The sequence below is a fragment of the Neolamprologus multifasciatus genome, chromosome 14, assembly GCF_963576455.1.
Source record: "Neolamprologus multifasciatus chromosome 14, fNeoMul1.2, whole genome shotgun sequence".
In the NCBI taxonomy this organism is placed as follows: Eukaryota; Metazoa; Chordata; class Actinopteri; order Cichliformes; family Cichlidae; genus Neolamprologus; species Neolamprologus multifasciatus.
This window is the reverse complement of record NC_140452.1, coordinates 2,378,388-2,394,452: the sequence shown is the minus strand read 5'-3', so window position 1 is coordinate 2,394,452 and position 16,065 is coordinate 2,378,388. Positions and strand designations below refer to the sequence as shown.

The 16,065-nt window shown below is 45.6% G+C and overlaps 1 protein-coding gene across 1 annotated transcript in view; it reads right to left on the bottom strand.

The window, feature by feature from the left end:
• Positions 1 to 2,963: 2,963 nt before the first annotated feature.
• ano7 (anoctamin 7) overlaps positions 2,964 to 16,065 on the bottom strand; it is a 22,559-nt gene continuing 9,457 nt past the window's right edge. Inside the window, exons 3-24 of the mRNA XM_085184092.1 lie at positions 15,931 to 15,985; positions 15,724 to 15,851; positions 14,739 to 14,846; positions 14,528 to 14,664; positions 14,398 to 14,455; positions 13,562 to 13,672; positions 13,320 to 13,485; positions 13,156 to 13,246; positions 12,963 to 13,059; positions 12,181 to 12,324; positions 11,966 to 12,103; positions 9,464 to 9,562; positions 9,224 to 9,326; positions 8,651 to 8,762; positions 8,506 to 8,560; positions 6,572 to 6,669; positions 6,293 to 6,444; positions 6,003 to 6,208; positions 5,619 to 5,761; positions 3,820 to 3,910; positions 3,620 to 3,739; positions 2,964 to 3,546 (exon numbers count right to left, since the gene is read on the bottom strand). Of these exons, the coding sequence (XP_085040218.1) occupies positions 3,394 to 3,546; positions 3,620 to 3,739; positions 3,820 to 3,910; positions 5,619 to 5,761; positions 6,003 to 6,208; positions 6,293 to 6,444; positions 6,572 to 6,669; positions 8,506 to 8,560; positions 8,651 to 8,762; positions 9,224 to 9,326; positions 9,464 to 9,562; positions 11,966 to 12,103; positions 12,181 to 12,324; positions 12,963 to 13,059; positions 13,156 to 13,246; positions 13,320 to 13,485; positions 13,562 to 13,672; positions 14,398 to 14,455; positions 14,528 to 14,664; positions 14,739 to 14,846; positions 15,724 to 15,851; positions 15,931 to 15,985 (2,565 nt within the window). The 3' untranslated portion in view covers positions 2,964 to 3,393. The remainder of the gene's footprint in view (positions 3,547 to 3,619; positions 3,740 to 3,819; positions 3,911 to 5,618; positions 5,762 to 6,002; positions 6,209 to 6,292; positions 6,445 to 6,571; positions 6,670 to 8,505; positions 8,561 to 8,650; positions 8,763 to 9,223; positions 9,327 to 9,463; positions 9,563 to 11,965; positions 12,104 to 12,180; positions 12,325 to 12,962; positions 13,060 to 13,155; positions 13,247 to 13,319; positions 13,486 to 13,561; positions 13,673 to 14,397; positions 14,456 to 14,527; positions 14,665 to 14,738; positions 14,847 to 15,723; positions 15,852 to 15,930; positions 15,986 to 16,065) is intronic.

The following is a 16,065-nucleotide window of genomic DNA, read 5'->3' as shown; positions in this document are numbered from 1 at the left end:
TAATATATGTTTATATAGAAATATATATGGTGGCCCCTAGAGACAAAGCACGCGCAAAGTCCAAAACACATTTCTAGAGTTAACTGAACTTCCAAAACAGAGCTACCTAGATCACCTAAATTTACCTGTTACTACCACACACCAAATACGGTCGTTGGTACTTCCTGGCTTGTGTAGCCACTAGGTAACAAAAGCATCCTGAAGCACTTCTGTTGTGTCTTGTATATGTTTTGGAGTTTGTATGTGCTTTGTCTCTAGGGGCCACCGTAAATATACTTTTATTCATTCACTCCACATAAAATGTAATAAATAAATCATATAATACAAAAAACAACTATTTACTTTTCAACTTTTAACTATTTAAATTTTCAGCTTTTTCCTTTTAAACAAATTTAAAGTGAAACAACACAAAACACTGCAAACAACAACACAATTAAATATAAATTAAAATATGAAAACAAAAAGAAGATGCACATTCTCTGTCATATGGGCCTGTATGAATAAACTTTCTGAATCCTTTATCATCTGCAACTGAAAATAGTTGTGGATGATTACTATACCTTTCTAACGTTGTTGTCCCTGGCTCTCTTTCTCTCTCTCTCCCTCCCGCTCTGTTCCTGTGCTACTGCGAGTGTAACTACCGCCCCTCCCCCTTCTGCTCAGTGCAAGAACAAGGCTCGTGCTGAGTGAAGCGGAATAAAGTGCGAGAGAGAGGGTGAGAGAAGGAAAACAAACCCCACAGTTCCCAATAAGGAGTCGGCTCGCGTTGTTCACTTCAAAGAGTCGGCTCTAAGAGCCGTTTCGTTCCCAACCGACACATCACTAGATCACACCACTGACTCCGTTTAAATCATGTGGCCACACCTCACCAGAGCTCCTCTATATGTCTGTCCCTCACATGTTCTCAAATGTTAGCCCAGATGCTTTTCTGTCTGAGAAACTGATAAAACACGCAAGGTCTTTGAGACAAAAGACCTTTTTTCAAAAGTCTTTCTGTTCATAAGCAATACTGTATTTTTGGAGTAAACATATGAATAAAGGCTCTACAGTTGTTGTCAGACGTCTTTTTCCACTCATTAATGTCAGAGTAATTTTGGACTTTTAATGATGTATTTGGCCTGTTCTTTTCCCTGGCTGCAATGATTGTACACTATACATCTTTAAATGTATTTTCTCTGTTCCACACACGCGCAAAGTCAAATACTTTAATATTTAAGTATGAGCCCAATGAGCTGAATGACTTCCGACCGGTGGCACTGACGTCACATCTTATGAAGACTAGAGCGGCTCTTCCTCAACCTCCTCCGACCACAGGTACAACATGCCCAGGACCCACTACAGTTCGCCTACAAGGCGGGTGTCGGAGTGGAGGATCACACTCTGTGATTGTATCTGTGAATCCACTGTGTGCTCTCCCTGCTGTCCTCCCTTCGTGTTCAGGCTTGCCGTTCTATAGTTTAGTTTCTCCCAGTTTAGTTTATCCTAAGTTGTGTTTTTGCCATCCCCACTTTATGTCCTGTCATGTGTAATAAACCACCCTCACATCTCAGTAAGTGCTGCATCCTGGGTCTCACTCATTCCGCCACGCGACTGCTGCCCCAGCCGTGACACGTTTATTGCAGTATAATGCTGTAAAATTATGGCTCAGTTTTCTGGGCTTCGGTTGAGCCTTTTTTCAGACTAAGATTGTTTTCAGTGGAGATTGAACTTTTCTGTTACTTTAGGAACGGGCTTAACCCTTTAAGACCTACCATAGAACCAAGTCCGCCAGAGCTTATATTATATCTTTACATGCTGTGGAGCCATTTTTGGGAGCATTTCAAGTTGCTATACATCAATACAACCATTATAGCCTAAATTTTAATAATATGTCTGCATTAAGTGCATAGTAATTACATAAATTGCAAAAAAAGTGCAATAAACTACAAAAATAATTAAAATCGTTTTTTGTTTTTTTAACATATATTTCTAGTTAGAGAAATTTAAGAGGCTTATCCCTCAAAACTGTAAATACAAAAAAGTTGCACAAAATAGTTTCCCACCACAGGAAATTTATTTTGAGTGTCTTCATAGTTTTATTTTTGACATACACCAATTTTTATACACTGCAGGAAAAACGAAAATAAATATTATAGTGCAAATTTGCAAAAAAGCAGCATATGCATCAAAATAAACTATTTCCAGCAGTGCAATATGAGTCCTAAGCATCCCAGAAACCACACAGAAAGTCATAAAGTCAAACATAACTTTTAAAAACACCAGTATAGGCTCATGAGGCCCTGATGGTAAAAAACTACATTTCCGCAAAATGATGTCACTTTCGGTTTCGGGCAAGACATGGCGGACATGCGATAGTTCGCGCTGATGGACGTAGGAAGTGTTATGAACAGCTGATCGGATCAGCAAAGCGTGTTTCTGGAATTTTATGTTTTTGTTGCTGCAAGTGCTTTTTATGCAGTTTTTGCAAAGCTATATGTGGAAGGAAACTGTGACCGAGGACAAGCTGATGGCATAAGATGTAAGTACAACTCCTCCGGTTTCATATGCAAAAAAAATTATTGCGCTAGCTTACGTGGTTGCAGAGCTACAGGGATTTAAAAATAGTTGTGCAAAATGGAGCGTGCTGCTCTGACCGGCTTTAAAGGGTTAAACCATGTCTGGGAAACACGTCGTAAATGATGGGTCGTTCGGGCCCTTCGTGCCCAGTCAGACCTGGCCCTGGAATATTGGAAGCAGATCCAATCGTGCAAAAGGTTTGATCACACGAGTATCTGAAAAATGTTCCTCAAATATTTTTTGTGGGGCGATGTCCTGCTGATGGAGGTAGCTGCTGTTGGGCTCGTTCTTCTGCAGGAGGATATGGTTGAACATCTAATCACCACTTCCATCAGTGGTCCTCACGCTGAGCTCACACAGACAGAACAACAAACAATAAACGGAAAATACCAAAAATCATGTAAATCTTCTTGGCCATGAAGTTTTATTAGAAAGTAAACTAAAACTTTTCATCAGTAGAAGCTCAACTACAAAAGATGACTAAGCATTCAAATACACATAAACATTCAGCTACAGTGTGAGAGAAGCTACCTCATCCACAGGGTAGATGAGCATTGATGATTCTGTAATCACCCATAAAGTGTTTGGATGTGTATAAGTTTATGTGTAACAGATATCCATGAAAAAGCTCACGTTACAGCGCTGACTGCCTCCATCAGGTTACCAGCTGCTGAGCAACATTTAGCATTTAACTTGGAAACTTCAATTACAACAAACATGGCAAGTTTTAAAAATAGTAAGTTACAGTTAAAACGTTATTTGATGACGGGCACAGTGACGAGCAGTCAGTGGTTAAAAACGTTGGGTGTTGTAGCCCAAGTCCACCTGAGCTTCGTCTCAGGAGCTGAATATGGCTTCAGTCTCCTCTGCGATCTCTTCCAGGTCCGGTGACGGTGGGTCGCTCTCCTGTGGAGAGATTCTGGATCTACGCTGTCGCAGTTCACTGGGCGGGGCTTCCCCATTCCCAGGAATCATGGTCTTCCCCAGAGCCTGCAGGCGTACAACACGATAGTAAACAAACTGCGAGACAAAGCGTCATGTGACACTCTGTTAGCTTTGATACCTGGTTCTCAGCCAGAGCCTCTTTAGCCATGTAGTGCTCCCTCTTTATCTTCATCTCCACCTCTTCGGACACGTCAGGAACCATCAAATCTATTAAGCGGCCGATGAAGAAGACTACATGCTGAGGAAGAAAAATGGGACAAATGCCGATCAGCAGTTCACAGACTGCTCGGGGTTCAGTGAAGTCTGAGAGACACTGACCTCAAAGATGATGACGAAACCGAGCCGTATAGCGAGGAGGTGGAAGTACTCTGGCAGGTAGTCACCATTCTCATCCCTGAAAGCCCAATACCTGTGGACGACAACGACGCGTCGATCGCCTGCAGTAGGTGCTGTGCTACTCGTTCACAGCAGGTAGCTTCGACGAGTTCACGCGGCACAGTTTCACTCCCGATACATTTCAGACACAAAGGCTCTGTGTCTCCTGCTGGGACTTAACCACAGAGCGCTGTGAACCACTGTGTTATGACGCCAGCAGCATTTTAAATTTACAGAATAACTCAAATGAGCTGCAGTGAACATTCAGACGCTCTCCGGTTCCTCTACAGCACTCGAAACATTAACAGCAACAGTGAATTTGTCCTCAGGATTTTGTTCCTACCAACCAAATGTTAAAGGAAAGGTGACGTCACAGACGTCAAGATTAGGTTGTCAAATAAAAACGTAAAAAGTTGTCTGCTGTCTCTCTTCCACAGCATGTCTTTATCCAGCCCGTTCTCACTCCCGAGGCGTAACATGCCGACGTTTTGTCACGTCCCGCGGCGTTCCTGAGGAACGCGAAAAGAGACCGTCTGCGTTCTTATGGTACGCTGCGGGTTATGGCTGAAATCCAGTGCAATGACGCTCCCGCGGTAATAGACGTTCCAGCCCTGTATTCCAGCCCTAAACCTAACCTTATCCCTAGCCCCAACCATAACCTTTTTCCCGAGGTTAACCAGGACTTTAATGATGTTAAATAGCGTGTTTCTAAGTGATTTGAAGAAAAAGAGCGAACATGTGTAGATTGAGTCCATACGGTTCTCATATTTCCTCATTTTTCCAAGGTGGTCATTTAGGAACGTGGTGGGTAGCCGAAAACGTAATATGTTGACGATTTGTCATCTAGCGTAAAATGTTACGCTTTGGGAGTGAGAACGTGTTGCTTCATCCTGTCTTCCTTCTCTCACCCCAACCAATCACAGCAGATGGCCCCGCCCCTCCCTGAGCCTGGTTCTGCTGGAGCTTTCTTCCTGTTAAAAGGGAGTTTTTCCTTCCCACTGTCGCCAAAGTGCTGCTCATAGGGGGTCATATTGTTGGGTTTTTCTCTGTATGTGTTATTGTGGGGTCGACCTTACAGTATAAAGCACCTTGAGGCGACTGTTGTTGTGATTTGGCGCTGTGTAAATAAAACTGACTGTCTTTGGATCTCATTGAAAACACATCTAGAAAAAAGGCTTCCACCCATTTTAACCTTGGGCAGGTCCACCGTGACCTCCATGGGGAGACACAGACCATTCAGTCCACGAACTCTGATCATGAAAACCACTGTTGTGATCATGTGGGACCAGTAAGTCTAATGTAATCTACTTTCAGTCCCACATTAGCTGAACGTAATGACAGAGCCCAGTTTGAGCCCAAACATTACTTGGTCAGGGGAGATGTGCATCTACATATAAATGATATTCCTGTTCCATTATGTGCCATGTGAAGAGTCTGTAACATGACTAATGACCACAGAGGATGTATCAAGATGAAGTGTTGACCTGTCAGTGATGAGCTGTGTGACACACACAAAGATGTGGCTGCTGACGTGGAGTTAAAACAATCAGGACACTTTGCTCTCGTTAGATTTAGTTTCTAATCAACGTTTTTGAAAACTTGACATTTCACTTTTGAGCCCAATCTCAAAGCTGCTGAGATGGTCTTGTGTGATCATATGACTGAGACTGTCCATAACTGCCCGACCGGGCGCAGCCGGCCCATGTGGTTGTTGGTGATGGCGTTGTGGTGCAGATGCTTACCTGCAGGATGTGTTGTGCTGTTGCTGGTAGCTGAGCGGTGATGTAGCCAGAGTGAAGTTGATGAAGCCACTGAGTGTGCTGTCTCTGGTGTAGCGGTAGTACAGTCGAGGCACAAAGGACGAGGTAAACGCTATGAGGAACGCCTGAAAATACAAGTTCAGACTCGTTGGCGGCTCATTTATAGGCTCATGATTTATGGTTGTGGTGCGAACAAAACGTATGTTTTGAGCTAAATTTACAAATTGCCAAACAGGTGAGAGTGACATCGGCGGGGTTGGAGTTCGCATACGCTTGTTTGCCATTCACCTAGGGACCATTTTTGATCCGAGGACACCCCGAGGGTCACCTGTTCGTCCATACGTAAAAACACCAAACCAGTCTTACGTTGCTCAGGACGGCCATGTGTGCGATGAACTGCAGGATGGGAAACCAGATGCCGATGGCCTGAGCTCGCTCTACCACCGGGCGACGGTATTCAGTCACAAACTTCTGAGCATCCAGACGGACCTCCACCCAGTTATTAATGAGAGCGAAGAGAGGAGCGAGGGGGCACGCCGCCACGAAGATGGTGATGAACCCGAACTGAATCACTGTGAAGGATGAGGAGGATTTACAGTGAAGACTCGTATGAAACACTACATCTCCCAGGATGTGAGGATAAACCCGGGACTCACCCATCTCCAGGTATTCGCTGAAGAGTCCCTCACAGACCAGCAGCTGGTAGTCTGCCTCCCAGGGAGAAGCATCCTCCTGCCTCTGGGCCTCCTGTCCCGCCTCCTTCAGCTGAGGATTCAGCTTCCTCTTCTGCCACCATGACTTCACCTTCCTGCAAGTAACGAGCCCACATCATTGCAAAGCACCCGAGACTGCGCTCGGTGACACAAATCCACGTAACTGTGTTATGCATCACTGTTCTCATGCACTTTGTTGTGTATCTGTGTGTGTGTGTTTACGGGGAAATGAACTCCTGGATGTTGTTGATCAGCTGTTTTCCCACCATGATGACCAGCAGCTCCTGAGCCAGATCAATGAGACATCCACCTGCTCCACACTGTAACACACAGCCAGAGAGGCGGAGTTTAGTGGTTCAGTGTGAGTTCAGACAGGCCAAGCTCAGCTGATGGATCAGCAGGTACCGACTATAACTTCAGACATGCTGCTCTGGGTGCTTTATGTCCCACTTTGGAAAACAGTTGGAAACTGCAGCGCGTCCAAAGCTGACGCACTCACAGCATCATTTAAACACTGTGTCTGACCTAAGCTCTCCACGCAGGCTGTTGGTGAAGAGATCTGATGCTACTGTCACGGTCCGTGGTCCCGTGTGTGTGTGTGTGTGATGCTCGGGTAGCCACACCCCCGGGCTGACGGAGGCTCCACGCCAGTCCGTTAATCACCTCTCTGTGGCAACTACACTCCCGCGAAAGCGTTGCATTAACATCTTGTTGGAGCTGCGTTAAATCTGCCTACTTGTGTCTAGGTTTCGATCCGGCGTTCAGCATCTGCCACCTGCCTGTCCTCCTGCCCAATTGAATCACCTGGTACGTCATCTGGCCCCTCCACTACCTCCTTCCCTTCTCACGGACTTCCCTCCCGAGCTCCCACGGTCCCGCTCTAATTGTAAACCAACTATTCTAACTCAGTCTTGATGCGTTTCCCCGCTTCCCGGCTCCCTGGTAATCTTCTCCCCTTTCTGTTGCAGCCTCCCACGGTTCCTCGCGTGTTGTTTCCCCGGGTTTTTTAGTTCCTCGTTCTGCTCCTCTGGTTTTCCTGGGTCGCCTCATGTTGCTATAATAAAGGCCCTTTCTCAATTCTCAAGTACGCGAGTACGTACTCGCGTTCTCGGTGAGTACGTACTCGCTGAGAACGCGAGCACTTACTCGCGATTTGTACAATTGGTACACCAGCGTACTTGATGATGTCACATGTCCGGAGTTTTTTGCCCCCTCTTAATTTAACTGTGAGTAATATGTTATGAAGCTTAACTTTAATCACAGCCAAACCGGTTTACTCAGGAACAAATAAAACACTGAAATAAACCAAACATTTACATTTAGAAGTGATCTAAGTGACGTATATATCATGTTTAACCTCACTAGTGAAATCTCTATTAATAAAAATAGTGTACATGTACATACGTGTACATACCTTAATAAAAACAAGCAGGTGAGATGTTAGAACGCTTTTATTTTTATTTTAGTGGACACTCAATACAATAGACAGCTACTGGGGTTTGTTTAACCTGAGTAGCGAAAAGACCGCGGGGGGGTTGAAAACGATGTGCCGGGAGTCCGCTGTTCTCGCCGGCTGTAATAATCCTCGACCTCGCTGTCTGCTATGGAGCTGGCGGGTCACAGACGTCTCCGAAAACGTCGGAGCTCGTTTGGAAATATATGATATCTTGATAAGTCGAGCAGATATTTGAAGTTTACACAGCTACATTCTCGCTTGAAAAGAACTTAAAAGTTTATTTTGTGACCCAGAAAGAGTAATATTTAAAAGTTTTTAGCCCCGCTCGTCCGCCATTGCCGCGTTTGAGTTTTGGACGAAATGCATTCTGGGATATTTAGCTGTACCAAGTCCACACAAGTCACCACCGATGCATGCTCGATAAAACGGGCGGCGCGAGAACACATCCGGGACTTTTTCGCGTTCTCGGCTTGATGCGTACTTCGAATTGGAACAGTACTTGGTCTCCGACTGATGACGTATCACGAGTACACGAGAACGCAAGTACGCACAAGTACGCATATTGAGAAAGGCCCAATGTGTCATTTTCTGCTAGCGCTTGAGTTTGCGTCTGGACCCTTTTGTGCACGCGCGCCGCGGCGCATGACAACGTCATAATCATCACATCATCATCATCACATGACCACAATCATCAACTCACGTCTTCGTTGCGGACTCCAAACAAAGTGTTGTAGTTTCCCGGGTAGCCGATGAACCTGAAACAAACAACCAATCAGCAGGTTTGACAAACCAGCCTCGGTGAGGTCATCAGTTTAATGACCAGCCTGCGCTGCGGCGGCTCTCACCTGCCTTTGAAGAAGGCGATGTAGACCGGAGACGAGTAGAAGTTGACAAACTGGAAGACGAAAACTTTCAGGATGAACATGTCCTCGTATTTCGTCTGAGTGCGATGCATCTCTGACAGGAACACACACGTATTCTCGTTTTCATATCTTAGTGAGGACATCTCATTGACATAATGCTTATCCTAGCTGCTTACCCTAACCATGCCTAATCCTAACCATAACCTGACCCTCACACTAAAACCACATTTTGAGTCAAAAATGCTTCAAACTTTGTCCCCATAAGTGACTGTTGGTCCCCACAAATATGTCTAAACAAGTACACACACACACACCTTCAGATGAAATGAAGATCACGCCAAATTAAATTTGTCTATTTTTACCTGAACAGTAGTGAAAATGAAAAACCGAGATTACTTAGTAAAAGCTCGTTAGCAGCTGTTATTTGTTATCAACTAAAAGTTCTTAGACTTCCTAAAATATTCATTAATAAACTCACAAAGATCATTTTCACAGAATTCTACAGTTCATGAAAATGTTTCTTTAAACGAGGCTGAGACGTGGAGGGAGACTCACCCCAGCGGGTGAGGATGTGGGCCAGGGCGGTGTAAATCCTGGACAGCAGAAGGATGACCAGCAGATTCAACACTGACCCTGAGAAACTGGCTATTCTCCCAGCCTACACACACACACACACACACACACACACACACACACACACACACACACACACACACACACACACACACACAGTTGATATTGCAGTCCTCGGTTAAGCTTTGTGGACCCAGGTGAAGGCAGCTGCCTTTTACTCACAGAGAAGCTGAAGAAGCTGTACTCTGACTTGTAGATGATGATGCTGAGGATGGTGCGATACAAAATGATGGCCGTGAGAAAAATCAACACCACAGCGACCTGCGCGGAAGAAGTGACACCTGATTTCATTTAAGGTAGAGACACGGACAGATTCATAAATGTAGATGCACACTGACTGGTCAACATACGGGAGAGAAATCTCATTGGCCAGATGTGGATCAGTCAAGCATGACATCATGAACTTAATGAACCTGCTAACATGCACACAGGCAACAGCAGCTGCTTCAGGTTGGCTCATTTTCTCCTCTGCAGCAAACCCAAACATAAACGTGCTAACAGAAGAAACGTGAGGAGCCCTGCTGCTCGTCTAACGTACAGCTGATGGTGTTTACATCTTTGTCACCACTGAGGCTGTGAATGTAAATAAAAACATCGGAAAGTGATTTTAAATCTCATAAATTCCGATGTTGGAGCCGTGAGGCTGTTATAGAAGCAGCTGTTCAGCGTCGTCCTGCTCAAACACAAAGGCCTTCCTGAGAAACATCCGCATGGAGCAGATGTTGCTCTAACAACACTTTACACCTTTAGCACTGATGGAGCCTCCAGATGTGCCAGCTGTCAGTTCCATGGACACTGACGCCCCCCCCCCAGCTGAACGCTAGCTCTCCTCTTCAGCCCAAGGCTTCGGCGTCCATGTTTGGAGGGGTCTGACCTCAGATCTGTTTTGGCCCAGAGGAGACGGCGCCGTTTGGTCACATGTGGCTTCAAGGTGCTCTGTTCTCCATCACATCCAACAGGATGTGTCTCAGTTTAAACACTACATGTGCTACTGGGAATAAAACGAGACTTTGTGAGATTTGCGAACCATTGCATTATATTTTTATTTGTGTTTGACTCAGTGTCCCAACTTCGTTGGAGTTGTGGTCATAGATGGAGACCACATCACACAGTCCCTGATGGTTCCAACCTTCAGCTCCTTTCCATCACCGAGGTTGTATCCCAATTCAGGGTCTGCAGCCTTAAAGTACGCAGCCTCAACGATCCTCAAGGGCCGCGTACTTAAAGACCGCTAAGGCCGGAAGTGGAGAGGAGCGCACACACACAACCTGACCTCAACCGGCACACTTTAGCGCGGGAGGGAAGCTTTTATTTTGGTATTTCCCTCTGACCCGTACAAGAAATTTGCATATTAGCTAAATATTTAGTTTCCCGTAACATTTAGATTTAACATTTAACATTTAGATTTAAATATAATATTTACATTTAACATTTAACATTTAAATATAATATTTACATTTAACATTTAGATTTAAATATAATATTTACATTTAACATTTAGATTTAAATATAATATTTACATTTAACATTTAACATTTAAATATAATATTTACATTTAACATTTAGCATTTAGATTTAACATTTAAAATTCTGTTTTAAATATAAAAAGTTGCAAATATTTTACTAAATGTTGTAAAAAATGACTTGAAAAAACATGTTTTTGTAAGATTTAGAGCTAAATGTGGAAAAATGTTGCCGTTAATTTCAGCATGTTTCAGTTTACAAACGGCGCCCCATACATAGGCTGTATCCCAATTCAGGGTCTGCAGCCTTAAAGTACGCAGCCTCAACGATCCTCAAGGGCCACGTACTCAAAGACCACTAAGGCCGGAAGTGCGAGGCTTGTGAAATGGGACGGTCTAGCCTCCGTCGCGCTGCCCAGGTTGCCTAGCAACCATGATACTAACAGCTGGAAACGTGTCATACAGCTTTGTTTGACAGAAATGAAGGAGAAAATCTTTTGTTCATTTGTTTGTTTCTACATGAGCTTTGATCATTCTCTGATTAAGCTCAGCTATTGAACGGCGTATATTTTAAAGTAAAGGCTTTAAAACCAAGTTAGTACAAACGTCACTAATGTCACATGACTTTGCCGACATGTGGCCAACAGGAATGTTTTAATGTTCTTCGTTATTAAACATTTGCACATAAATAAGTGACATAATATTCAGTACTTACTTAAAGTTTACTCTTCGGCCGCCCCTCATCCGCCGTTTTTTTTCGGCAAAATTATCCACACCCACCGCCGCGCTATGCATTCTGGGATATGTTGGGCCACGAAGTCTACACCGCCACGTCCTTAAAATTCAGGGAAATGAAGGACGCATTTGAGGGACGCATTTCGAGCAGCCTTTGAATTGGGACAGCCTTCGTTGCGTCGCGGTGACGTAATCGGCCTTAAAATGCGGCCTTTAAGGCTGCAGAGCCTGAATTGGGATACAACCAGTGATGTCAGAACTGCTCGACATGTTGGAGGCGGGAGTGAATGCCAGCTCCAGAGCAGGATGGGGGAGGGGCCACTGTGGGAAACTCTGAGAGGTTTTGAGAACAGAAACGACGCTGCCCTCTGCTGGCAGCATCGTGCAATAATCATCTTACACCTGTGGAAGCCGTGACCTCGGGTGGACGTGCGTGTTAGACTGTGTTGGACTTCAGGAGACTCACCATGATGACGATGACCATGCAGCCAGTCAGAGTTCTGTTGAATCGCTTATTTTCAGGAAAATACGGCTCCTCCGCTCCGGTCACCGGGTTCCTCATGCTCATCGGTGCCATGGCGGTGAACTCTGGACGAGGTCGCTCCTGCCAAAGATGTGAAATTCACAAATTCACAAACCTCCCGAAACAATCCACTGGTTAACTTAGCGACGGCTTCGCACCTCGATGTCCTGGAATTCGGAGCAGTCCCAGCGGTGAGACAAAGACGAACATGTTCTCTTCCAGTACTCGAGGAAGGTGATGGCCCACAGAGACATGAAGACACTGAGGAAAACGGTTCCTCCGTTATCAAACAGCAGACCTGCCTGCACAGACACAAGCAGCCCGTCAGAGTGGTGGCTCAGTAACATCAGCCTGTGCTGGTTTCCAAACATTTAACTAAGGGGCCGCTCAGAGGACCTGATGAGGTCAGAGGACCTGATGAGGTCAGAGGACAGAGTTGTCTACTGCTGTCCACTCTTAAACTGCCCGATGAGCCTCAGTGTGGTCTGATCTCTGTCAGCTGAGGTCTTTACAGCTGCTCGTTTCTCCAAAATCAAACACAAAAGCTCAACAAACATCCAGGACCAGATACGAGCATCGTTGACCTCAGTGTTGGAGAAAAGCTGTGAGCCAGCGATTATGAAAAGAGCCTGTGTAGAACATGAAGAGAATATGTAAGGACTTTCTTCTTGTTTTGACTTCTTACCAACAAAAAAATATGAAAAAATATTCCAACAGAAGATTCCTGGCTTGCAGACGGCACCGACTTAATCTGCCAGGCGACGCATCAGGAAACAGAAACCTCTGAAGAAACGTCCACGATCCATCTCACAGAGATCAGCGAGATGAGTGATGCATGAATAAATGCTGGGATAAGGAACATGGCAGCTTTGCCTCGCCCTGCGTTTTCCCAGAGAACTGAAATTTAAATAAATGTGAGCGGTGTGGTGGTGGCAGCTACCTTGTAGGTGACGCAGATGCTGGAGTAGCTCCAGTAGGAGCAGATGTTACAGAGCGGACACATGATGAAGCTGTTTCCGCTACCACACAACTCGTTCCTACAAATTCAAACACACAGGTGCATCAACCATGACGCATGAGCGCGTCCTCACAAACTGCTTCAAAATGAACGCTGATGATGAGGTTGTACTCACGCCGGAACGTCGGTGGCCACGAGCCAAAACCCGATCAGGAAGATCACCGTCCCGACGACAGACGCCGGCAGCAGCCAGCCGGTGTAGAAGCCTGCATGCAGACACTGTGAGACACTTGTCACCAAATAACGGTTTAACATCCGAGGTGTTTTCCTCATATTTACCTAACCAGGCAAAATAAAGCGCGATCTTCTCCCCAAAGTACTCCCTGATGTGGTCCAGAGGTTGGTAGCGTCTCCAGCAGGACCACTGGGCCCAGTAAGCATACAGGATCTGCCTCAGGCTTAAACTCTGGGGACTGAGCGGGGGGGTCGGCAGCTGATAATCTCCCTGCAAACATCGTGTCAAACATCAGCCTGGGCTTCAGTCTGGGAATCACAGAGCAGGCTCGTGGTGTACATCTCACCTCGTGCAGCGGGTAGGCGGCGGTGAAGACCTGCTCGTTCACCAGACGGTCGACGCCCACCTCCCCTTTCTTCACTGAACCGTATGGAGTCCTGGCTAAGATCTCATACAGCTAGAGGGACACGAGGGTTTCAAGGAACTCAGCTTGCTTCATGCTAAGCTAGCATAACCATGTCTAGGGCTGATTATGACAGGGCTGACACTTTTAGCATTAACAGAAAGAACCGAGCCTCCAGGACAGAGCCCTGCAGAACACCACAACCATCTCCATTCAGAACCACAGAATCATGTTTGTGTTGTTCTCGGGAAACTTTAGTGGATTGTTCAGGAAGTACAGACTCATAAAATAAAGTGCTACACAAACACACACACGGACATTTGTGTGTGTTTGTAGAGTTTGTTTGAGGAGGAGGCGTTGCCGCTGCCAGCATCCGTCTGTTGACCGACACATCCTGGATCTGCTCGTTCGCTGGTATTTCTCCCTTTGAGCCAATCAGAGCAGCTCGCTCTCAGCTCAGATTATTGAAGCTGTGCTGGAAACTTTCCCAACACGACCAAACACACAGTTCCCGTCTGCTCGGGTTTGTAATGAAGCAGCACAAGAAATCTTAAATTCACACTTTCAGGTTCTTTGGGTTAAAAACTCTCAGATGTTGGTTTGTGTATTTTTGTTTAAAGATTTTTTTAAATATTAACATTTATTTGTCTGTTTCTATGTTCTGGATTTGTCCTCTGAAATAGTCAAACTATCCTAAAATACACCATAAATATTCAGTTTTCATTTCTACATGCACCACAGTGAAGCACGGCCACGAGTTCCTCGTTTTCTTTACTCACCACCTGGTGTCTCTGGGTCGTCTTGAAGAACGTGTCTTTGTTGTCGCTGCCCAAAAACCTGCAGGCAGGAAACGGAGAGTGAAGGAGGAGGAAGAGGGTGACACGGGACGCAGGTCCTGAGTGTTTGTACCTCTCCAGCTTGTTGGTCCTGAACTGGCAGGTGTAGTAGTCGGGCGGGGGGTTGGGGACGTCCTGGGACATAAGGTTGGGAAGAGACAGCTTGGACAGGATCTGTTCGGACCAGTTAACGATGGGGGCGGTGACCACCTGCAGGAGGACAGAGGGCACGCCGTGAGATGGCTGCTGAGCGTGAGGACGGCGGCAGAGGACGTGGGCTGCACCTGCAGTGGGGCTCTGAGGCTGATCTCCTCAGCGTAGTAACAGAGCACGCTCCACGGAGCGCTGAGGAGGACGAAACAGACCCTCTTCTTTGTCTGGAGGACCTCCTTCTGCAGAGAAGAAGAAAAGAGCTCAGCGTCCTTCGCCTCCTTTCAACATCACCGCTCCAGGACCCGCGACTCATGTAAACAGATACCTGAGTGTGGTGCGGTCAGAGGTCAAAGGTGGGAGTCTGGTAAAAGAAGCTTCAGTTGTGAGCAGCTGCATTCATGCAGCAGACAGCAGTGGCGAACATCAGCCACCATATGAGGACATTTACCTTTCTGTTATCTTTCTGTTTTATCTGAATGAGTTAACGGCACAAAAACAAAAGGTCTCGGCTGTAACATCATGCATCTGCAGATCTGCAGATCTGCAGATCTGCAGGATAAAGCTGCAAAGGTGCAACCAAATGCTCGCGGTGCAGCCTCGGTCCCGGCTGAAAACCAGAGGTGATCGTGCCTTTGATATTCGTGCGTCGGAATCAATCCTTTAAAACACAACTGAAAACTTATTTATTTGATCTTGTAGATTAGTTAGTGATTTATCGGATGTGCACTTTGTACTTTTATTGCATTTGCAATTCTAACCTGTTGTGTTACTGGGTACTCACGGGTTAATTAGTGCATGTATCTGTACCCATGTGTAATTAATTTTATTTATATTTTACTATTGAGAAACACTTTGGAGTACCTCTGGTCTTTTCAATGAGCTATAATATAAATAAAGTATTGATTGATTGATTGATTGAAAGGTGCATTTAGCTGCTGGTTAGCTTCCATCCATCAAACAGAAACACATAGAAGCACATCATCAGTAAGCCAATGATACAATTATGTCTGTTATTTATTTCCTGATATCCAAAGTGAAGGTGGCGTGTGGGTCATGTGACATCACTTCCTCCATGTTTGCCTTACCTGCAGACTCACCTGTGTTTGTTTAGCTTACCTGTTCCTGCAGAAGTCCAGAGTGTCTCAGTCTTTTCAGAAACTCCTCCCTCCACCGGCGGTGGGCGGGGCTAACACCCACGCTCTCCTCCTGCATGCTCCTTGGCTCCTCCCACACCAGCACAAAGTCTGTCCGAGAGGATCACAGGTTTGATTCCTCTGCTAAACACGCTGCGTTTGGAGCGGTATGATTTTGTTTTCTACTCACCGACCCGAGTCGATCCATCACTGAAAACATTCCCATCCTCAGGCTGAACTGCATTCTGGGAAATAATAAAACCTGTCAGACTGAATTTAGAGGAAAACAATCAAAGAGCAGGGTCTGTTTTCAAAAAGCTTCCTG